We start from the raw sequence: 8,506 nt of genomic DNA, 5'->3' as shown, positions 1-8,506 counted from the left end.
CGGTGAGGAGGAGCCAGAGGAGGATGAAGGCTTCGTGAATGTGTGCGGCAGCGGCTTGCTGATCTATGGGGAGATGCACGAGAAGCTCTTCCAGCACCAGCGGGAAGGCGTCGCCTTCCTGTACCGCCTGCACAGGGAGGGCCGGCCCGGTGGCATCCTGGCAGACGACATGGGCCTGGGCAAGACTATCCAGGTGATTGCCTTCCTGTCGGGCATGTTTGATGCCGAGCTGACGCGGCACGTGCTGCTCATCATGCCCACCACGCTGGTGAGCAGCTGGCTGGCAGAGTTTGCCCGCTGGACACCCGGCCTGCGTGTCAAGGAGTTCCACGGCACCAGCAAGACAGAGCGTGCCAGAAACCTGGAGAGGGTCCAGAGCAAGAACGGCATCATCATCACTAGTTACCAGATGCTCATCAACAACTGGAAGCAGCTGGCCAGCAGGCATGAGCAAGAGTTCGTCTGGGACTATGTCATTCTGGACGAAGCACACAAGATCAAGTGTCCCTCTAACAAGACAACCAAGTGTGTGTATGCAATCCCTGCCAGGCATCGCCTCCTGCTCACTGGCACCCCCTTGCAGAACAACCTGCAGGAAATGTGGTCCCTGTTTGACTTTGCATGCCAAGGCTCCCTCCTGGGGACAGCCAAGACTTTCAAAATCGAGTACGAGAATCCCATTACCAGGGCGAGGGAGAAGGACGCGACTCTAGGTGAGAAAGCGCTGGGGCTAAAGATGTCTGAGAACCTGATGACAATTATAAAGCCTTATTTCCTCAGGAGAACCAAAGAAGATATCAAAACCAGCTACACCAACAGGCCAGATGCTCCTCTTCCCGAGGGTCCAAGCGAGAACAGTGCCCCCATCATGCCATCTCTCACCAGGAAGAATGACTTTGTGGTGTGGGTGTACTTGGCAGCAGTGCAGGAAGAAATCTACAGGAACTTTCTCTCTCTGGATCATGTAAAAGAAGTGCTGATGACAACGCGATCGCCTCTGGCTGAGCTGACTGTCCTGAAGAAGCTGTGTGACCACCCCAGGCTTCTGCCTGCAAGGGCATGTGTCCAGCTGGGCCTGGAAGAGCAGGAGCCTGCGAGCGAAGCTGGCATGCTTGCAGGCACCAGCAAGATAGACCACCTCTCCGAAGAGACCCTGATTCAGGAGTCCGGAAAACTGCTATTCCTTGTGGGACTTCTGGAAAGACTGCGGGAAGAGGGGCACCAGACACTGGTGTTCTCGCAGTCTAGGAAGATGCTGGATATCATTGAGCACGTCCTGTCCTGCCGGCAGTTCCGGATCATGCGCATCGATGGCACTGTGACCCACCTGCTAGAGAGGGAGAAGCGCATCTCCACCTTCCAGAGGAACAGGGACTACTCCGTGTTCCTGCTCACCACACAGGTTGGTGGCGTTGGCATAACCTTGACGGCAGCCAGCAGAGTGGTGATCTTTGATCCTAGCTGGAACCCAGCCACGGATGCACAGGCTGTAGACAGAGCTTACAGGATCGGGCAGAAAGAAAATGTGGTCATTTACAGGCTGATAACCTGCGGCACGGTGGAGGAGAAGATATACAGGAGACAGGTATTCAAGGACTCATTAATAAGACAGACCACTGGTGACAAAAAGAACCCATTCCGGTATTTCTCCAAACAGGAACTAAGGGAGCTTTTCACGTTAGAAGATACTCGAACATCTGCAACCCAGATCCAGCTGCAGTCCTTGCATGCCACCCAGAGACAGACTGACCTGCAGCTGGACGAGCACATTGCTTACCTGCACTCCCTGGATATGTTTGGCATTTCTGACCACGACTTGATATACACAAGGGAAACTGCTCACGAGGAGCAGGCTGAGAGTGAAGAAGCCCACCAGTACATTCAGCAGAGGGTACAGAAAGCCCATGAGCTGGTTCAGTTGGAGTCTCAACTTAGAGACCACAGGATGGAGGGTATCAGAAATGATTGTGAACAGATGTGGCAAAGGCCTCTGGAGTTAGTTTCCAAGCCAAAGAAGTTGTCTCCAAGGCTGAACAACATAAATCACACTGTTTCACCACGAGTAGCTGACAAGCACAAACATTACAAAGTTATTGATCTTACAGAGGACATGGAAGTCCAAGCTCTTAATGTCAGCTCCAAAATAACTAATCTGACTATTGAGGACTTGGATGAAGAGAAACCAGCACAAGATATGTCCAGTGTGGATACAGAGCTGCTTAATACCAGCAAGACAGTGAAACAATCCAATACAGAGGAATCTGAACAAAACCTTAACTCAAGCATGATGCCATCTTCACATGGACTTGACAGGGACAGTCAGAGACTCGAGCAGGAGCAGTGTTCCCATATACATGCGGACAGCTTGGTTGAGGCAGGGAAGGACCTGTCTGTGTGTCCCCATCATTCCTCTAACGATCCTGAGAGGTTAAGAGAGGCAGAAATGCCAAGTGAGGTACGTGATCCATGTGATGCCTCGGGGGCAGAGAAGGATGATGCTCCTGAGCTCGCTTGGGCTGCTGCAGCGCCAGACTTAGCCCATGTTACACCAGAGATCCATGCTGGGCTCCAGAAGCCTCGTGTGCTGGAAGCCAGCTTGGAGGAGATGTCTGTGCCTTCTCTCCAGGATCAAGTTGACTTCAATCTGGTCTTGGAAGAGTCTGATGATGGATGCCAAGATGCCTCAACTAGGGAAAGATCAGTTGGATGTGCAGGAGGGGAGGGCTTCCCACAGGAAGCAGGAAGCTTTTGTAAGTCTCCCGCCAAAAGATCTCCAGGAAAAGCTTGGCCCAGTGAGAATGGTAACTGTAGAGAACCCTGTCATGCAGCTGAAGAAATGCCAAATACCTCCCTGCAAGGAAGTGAAGCATCAGAGGAAAGCAGCGATGACTTTGCTTTTGGTAGAAAAAAAACCTTAAAAAGACTTGTTTCAGACAGTGAGGATGAAGAGCATTCTGTTATGCTCTCGCAGGAAAATCAGCCTGAAAAAAGGCCTTCTCCCTTGAACAGCCCCCTGCACCCATTCCTGGGGGGAATTGGCACATCCACTCCTAAATGTGACAAAGGTATAGCACAAGCTGGTTTTTCTCCCCAGCTGAGCAACAGCGGCAACAGGTCTACTGCTTCCAGACGGTCTCTGATAAACAAGGTGGTAGATGAGGTGGAGGATATTGGAGAACTCATGGGAACCACTGATGAAGAGGACAGCAATGAGGAGCAGGATGACCTCGTGGAAGAAGAAGCTGAAGAGTGCAGTGGGGAATCTGTGGAGCCTGAAGAAGAACCCGCTGGAGAAACGCTTGGTACAGCTGAGAAGTCTTCCCACCTGGACAGCATGTCCTCTGAGCAGTTGGAAGTGGATGACACTGAGTCCTCTCAGGAGGAATCCACTGGCGATGTTGAGCTTCTGTCAGGGGAGCAGATAGAGTACTGCACCCAGGAAAGTGTCCCTGAAACAGAGGTGGGTCAGAGCTCTTCTCCTGCTGCAGGAGATTACAAGACCTTGGTAGACAGTGGGAAAAAACTTCAGGATGATGGAAAGCTACAGGAGGCATTGAACTGTTTCCTGCAAGCTCTTGACATCAAAAGTGGTGATCCTGAAGTTATGCTCATGACTTTAAACCTGTACAGACAGCTAGCCCAGAAATGAAGCAGCCGTTATACCTTTGGTAAGTACAGCTTTAACATTGTCTTGTTAAATGCCTGTCTGAACTACACTGTGATTTGAGACTGAATGCTGCCAAATGCACTTCTTTTGTGGTGGCTGAACAACTTCAGCACCTTCTCCTGCATGAGGAAAAGCCCGAAACCCACTTGTCAGGTGCTGGGGAAGGGGTTTACCTGGGGCATCGCTTCACAGAAATGAAAATGGTTCATGTGTCAGGCTGCTGTCTGGTTATTTAATAAAAACTCCTTTATGGCTAACCCTATCTCCAGCTCCCAGCCCTGGCTGCAGCCTCCTGCATATCCTGTCCCTGCCTCTCCCCAGAGGGTGCTGAGGGTGTAGAAACCCTCCTGCTCCAACCCCTGCCAGGCTGCAGTTGCTGTTGAGGGGGGTAGAGGCAGGGGCTGTGGAGGGAATGGACCAGCAGTTGGAGCTGAACTGCTGCAGCTCTCACCTCCTGGTGGTGCTGGGGGAGCCTCAGAGGTGGCTCCAGTCCGATCTTGTTTTCTTCCATCTCCATTTACCTCCAGGCAGCGCAGGCAAAGCCTGTTCTGCACAAAGGCAGCAGGAGAGGGGAGAACTGGTGTTAAAGTTCAGGCTGCTTGTCCTCTAACCCTCTTCCCACTTACCACCTCAGCTGTGGTAGATGAACCATCTCTCTGGCACAGTAGCCACAATGATGTGGTTCATAGCTTGGAAACAAGAGAGCTTAGCATCAGAAGAACCTTGCAGTCATTTTCAGAGTGGTCAGCTTGCCTGCCCTGCCCCTCTGCTGTCATGCTGAGGGAAACTCAGCTCATCACTGTGTCTGTCTTCCCTTGGGACAATACAGCACTGGACTTCAGTGCTTCCTCATGCCACGTGCACATTTTGTGCCTACCAGGTCTGGCTGCTGCCCTAAAGAGCAGGGGATACCTTTACACCTTGCTCAGGTCTGAGAGAGGAAACTGGTCTGCTGAATGTGACTCCTTTATACTAGGAGAGATGGCAGACACAAACCCCCATGCGGGTCGTACAGGGGATGTGCCAGTGCGCTCCTGCTAAGAGGTAGAACAAAGCTCTGGTAGACTGGAAACAAGCAGTTTATTAATAGAGCATCCCTTAAATGAGGCCACATCTGCTCTGGTGCTGGGGAAAGGCCTGGCTGCCGTTTTTAACAGAATACTCATGAACCAGAGCGCTGCAGTTGTTTGTGGGCTCTCTGAGCTTTCCAGTCCCTTAACAAAACACCCCAAAATAGAGGGAGGAGAAAGACCTGCCCTGGTTTTGGTCTAGCTTCATCTTGATATATCATCTTGGGAAAGGCCTTTTGGTCTTTGGTGTTTTCTCCCAATCTCCAAGCATTCAGACGCTGCACGATGCTCACCAGCAAACAAAGCCAGAGTCCACTGCTGGAGCTCTACTTCAGGAAGGGGCTCCCTGCACTGGGATATGGATTGCCAAGATCCAAGAGACCTGCAGGGCTGACTCGTTCACATCAATCACAGAATCCCAGCCTGGTTTGTGTCGAAGAGACCTTAATGCTCATCCAGTTCCAAACCCTTGCCACAGGCAAGGACACCTCCCACTAGACCAGCTTGCTCCAAGCCCCTGTGTCCAACCTGGCCTTGAACACTGCCAGGAATGGGGCAGCCACAGCTTCTCTGGGCACCCTGTGCCAGCGCCTCAGCACCCTCACAGGGAAGAGCTTCTGCCTAAGAGCTCATCTCAGTCTCCCCTCTGGCAGGTTAAAGCCATTCCCCTTGTCCTGTCCCTACATCCCTTGTCCCAAGCCCCTCTCCAGGTTTCCTGCAGCCCCTTTAGGCACTGGAGCTGCTCTCAGGTCTCCCCTTAAGGAGCCTTCTTTTCTCCAGGCTGACCCAGCCAAGCTCTCTCAGGCTGGCTCCAGAGCAGAGCTGCTCCAGCCCTTGCAGCATCTCTGTGGCCTCCTCTGGACTCGCTTCAACAGCTCCACATCCCTCTGGTGCTGTTGCCCCAGAGCTGGAACACGACTGCAGAGGGGGGTCTACCCAGAGCACAGCAGAGGAGTATCCCCTCCCTTGACATGCTGCTCATACTCTTGGGGTGCAGCCCAGCACATGGTGGGGTTCTGGGCCACAGTGCACATGGCCGGGTCATGGGGAGCTTCCTGTCGTCCACCACCAAGCACATCGCACTGTCCCTCAGATAGTTTCATCAGAAGGATGAGGTGCAGCCTGTGAGGCCTGACACATGCACTGCACACTTAGCAGGAGGGGAGTGCAGGCAGCAACAAGCATTTAGTGGCTTTTCTCACACAAGCATGAGGTACGCAGTGTCTTCCACTGCAGCTTTGAGCAGGCAAAGATGTAGCTTTAGGTATGGGAAACTGAACTTGGGAGGATTCCTCCTCCCCACTGCTGCTCAGCCAGGGCACTGGACCTGCACCTCTGCAGGGTGACCACTGTAAGCCTGAGTACCTCCTCCAAGTGTCACTGTCTCCACAATGGCAAAAGCAAGAGGCTGGCCAGCCAGGAAAAGCAGAGCACAGAGCTCTTGCTTCACCTTTTCCAAGGAATGCCCTGCCTCTCTAGGCAGAGCCCTGCTCTCTGCCACATCTAACCTGTGTCCTGCCACGGCAGCAGGATGGGCGCTGCCTCCAAACAAGCTGCTGGTAACCACTGGCTTGCTCCAGGGCTGTGGTGTCTGGAAAGCTCTTGGGATTCAAGCAGCCAATACACTCATGGTCATTCACATTTTATTTTCTGCCTTCCACCATGATAATGTGGTACCCAAACTTTGTTTTGACCGGGGGGTCTGTATACACCGGCTTGTCCATGCTGCTCACAGGCAGGGCGAACGCTGCCTCCTGAAATGGTCCCACCATGGAGCCTCTGGTCATCCAGCCCAGGTCTCCCTACAAAAAGGAACCGTGAGGGTTAAGCTTTGAGGCTGTCACTGCAGCAGCAGCAGCCTGGGCAGCAGGGAGGGAGGGGGTGGAAACCTGTCCCAAAACCTATTCTGGCAGCATCTGTCCCAGCAGCACACACGCTGTGAGGCAGTACAGGGCTGGGAAGAGCTCCTCACCCCGGGCTGCCTCCCAGCCAGCACATCTAAAGTCCTGCTGCCCCGGGGGCTCCTGTGCCTCAGACCTGCTGCAACCAACCATTTATCCCTGAATTAACTCTGCCCCCACCAGTGTTTGCTCACGACTGCGCCCGCAGCTGCCGAACCAGCCTCCTGCGCCCCAGCAGCATATTCTGGGGGCACGCAGCCATCGGCGAGCAGAGCAGACCGGGTCCCCGCGGGCCGCGGCCTCCCCCCTGTGCTCCCCGTACCCCTTGCCGGGCTTTGTCCTCGCTGTACTGCGAGGCCACCTCGCTGAAGCGCTGCCCAGACTTGAGCTTCTCCATGGCCTCCATGGCTTTGCCGTGCTTCTCACACAGGATATGCCGGACCTGCGGGGCGAGGGTGCCAAGCGGGGCCGTGAGAGCCGGGCCGGGAGCGGGAAGGGCCTCCCCGGCGGACCCCGCTCTCACCTTCACGGCGTTGCCGCCTCCCTTCGGGCCCTGGGCTTTGCCATCGCTGCTGCCGCTGTCGCCGCCTGTGAACGCAGCTCCCTGAGACCAGCTCGGTGCCCGCGGCCCCCGGTCCCCCGCCGCCCCGGGCCTCCCCGGGGCCGCCCCGGTTCCACCCCGCCGGTCCCCGCCGCTCACCCTTGGCAGCCTTGCCACCTCCCTTTCCCTTGGGCGCCATGCTGCCGCCACCCGGCCGTGCGAGGCCCCCGGGCTGCCCGCGCCGCGCCGGGACCGGCCGCTTCGGGGCTGCCCCGCGCCCGCAAGACCCCGCGGTAGGGCGGTAGCGGCGGCGCTGGAGGGGTGGAAGGGACCGCGCTGGTGGCCGAGGTGCGTCCTGCGCAGAGCGGCACCGGGACTGAACCCAGCCAGGAGCGGGCTGGGCTCTGCTCACAAGGAGCAAGGGATGGGACAAGAGGAACCGGCCTCAAGCTGCATCAGGGCAGGTTCAGGTGGAGCTGAGGAACAATTCCTGCCCCAGAGGGTGCTCAGGCATTGGAACAGGCTGCCCAGGGCAGGGCTGCAGTCACCGGCCCTGCAAGTGTTCACACCCCTTGGCAGGGCTGGGAAAGGTTGGACTGGAGGAGCTTAAAGGGCTTTTCCAACCTGGGTGATGCTGGGATGCTGCCTTCCCCCAGGACCTCTGTCCGTCCCAGCTCCCCACACCATCCCCACCTCCTCACATCCATCCCAGCTCCCACCCTAGGCTGACCCCAGCACCCCAGCACGACCCCAGCACCCACCCCTGGGTCGCCCCCCTCCCCGCAGTGTCCCTGCGCTCACACAGAGCCATTGGGGTACTCGGGCACACGGCAGACGCTGTGGGAGGCCCCGCGCCCCCTCCGGGGTCCCATCGAGCCACCCCGGCGGTGTCAGGGTTCACGTTCCCAACGCCCGGCCCCGCGGCAGGCACAAGAAGCACGCAGAGGCAGCCGTCAGCAGGAGCAGTTTACCAAGCTGGAGCTGGCAGGTGAACAGTGCACACCGGGAGCATGGGCCCGCGAGGGGGCCGGCGCCGCTGCCCGGGCGCTCCCCAGCACCTCTGCACCCGCAGAGGGAGGAGAGGGTGAATGGTCAGGGACAGCTCCACCGGGAAGAGCCCATTCGAGAACCGGGGATCTCCATCCCACGGCCCAGCCGCCGGCTCGGCAGCCAGGAGCCACCTTCTCCAGACATCCCTTATCTGACAGCGGACAACCGCCGGTGCTGGGTTTCTGCAGGGGTAGCCCCCATGTCCCCAGCCCGCTTCGCCGCCGTCCCGTGGCCACCGCCACCACCAGTTTCCTGAGCAGTCATGTGCAAAACGGAC

At 56.5% G+C, this 8,506-nt stretch overlaps 2 protein-coding genes across 2 annotated transcripts; one reads left to right on the top strand and one right to left on the bottom strand.

The window, feature by feature from the left end:
* ERCC6L (ERCC excision repair 6 like, spindle assembly checkpoint helicase) lies at positions 1 to 4,089 on the top strand. Its single transcript, XM_057413826.1, has one exon. It carries the CDS (start codon positions 74 to 76, stop codon positions 3,647 to 3,649), a length of 3,576 nt encoding a protein of 1,191 aa, XP_057269809.1. The 5' UTR covers positions 1 to 73; the 3' UTR covers positions 3,650 to 4,089.
* A 2,274-nt stretch (positions 4,090 to 6,363) lies between these two features.
* On the bottom strand, positions 6,364 to 7,465 carry PIN4 (peptidylprolyl cis/trans isomerase, NIMA-interacting 4). Its single transcript, XM_057413833.1, has 4 exons — positions 7,339 to 7,465; positions 7,162 to 7,226; positions 6,961 to 7,080; positions 6,364 to 6,539 (listed from the first exon to the last, which is right to left on the bottom strand). Exons 1-4 carry the CDS (start codon positions 7,376 to 7,378, stop codon positions 6,381 to 6,383), a joined length of 384 nt encoding a protein of 127 aa, XP_057269816.1. The 5' UTR covers positions 7,379 to 7,465; the 3' UTR covers positions 6,364 to 6,380.
* Positions 7,466 to 8,506: the final 1,041 nt, after the last annotated feature.

This window comes from Pezoporus wallicus, unplaced genomic scaffold (assembly GCF_028554395.1).
Source record: "Pezoporus wallicus isolate ANWC-B61680 ecotype Strahan unplaced genomic scaffold, APGP_CSIRO_Pwel_v1 contig_8788, whole genome shotgun sequence".
Lineage (NCBI taxonomy): Eukaryota > Metazoa > Chordata > Aves > Psittaciformes > Psittacidae > Pezoporus > Pezoporus wallicus.
This window is presented reverse-complemented; position numbering and strand designations above follow the sequence as displayed.

Bases quoted from the DNA above. Each gene is read 5' to 3' on its own strand.
- PIN4 (XM_057413833.1), bottom strand. From the start codon at position 7,378: ATGGCGCCCAAGGGAAAGGGAGGTGGCAAGGCTGCCAAGG. The intron at 7,227-7,338 runs GTGAGCGGCGGG...CTGCGTTCACAG, and splicing joins AGGTGGCAAGGCTGCCAAGG to GCGGCGACAGCGGCAGCAGC. The intron at 7,081-7,161 runs GTGAGAGCGGGG...CTCGCCCCGCAG, and splicing joins GAGGCGGCAACGCCGTGAAG to GTCCGGCATATCCTGTGTGA.
- ERCC6L (XM_057413826.1), top strand. From the start codon at position 74: ATGCACGAGAAGCTCTTCCAGCACCAGCGGGAAGGCGTCGCCTTCCTG.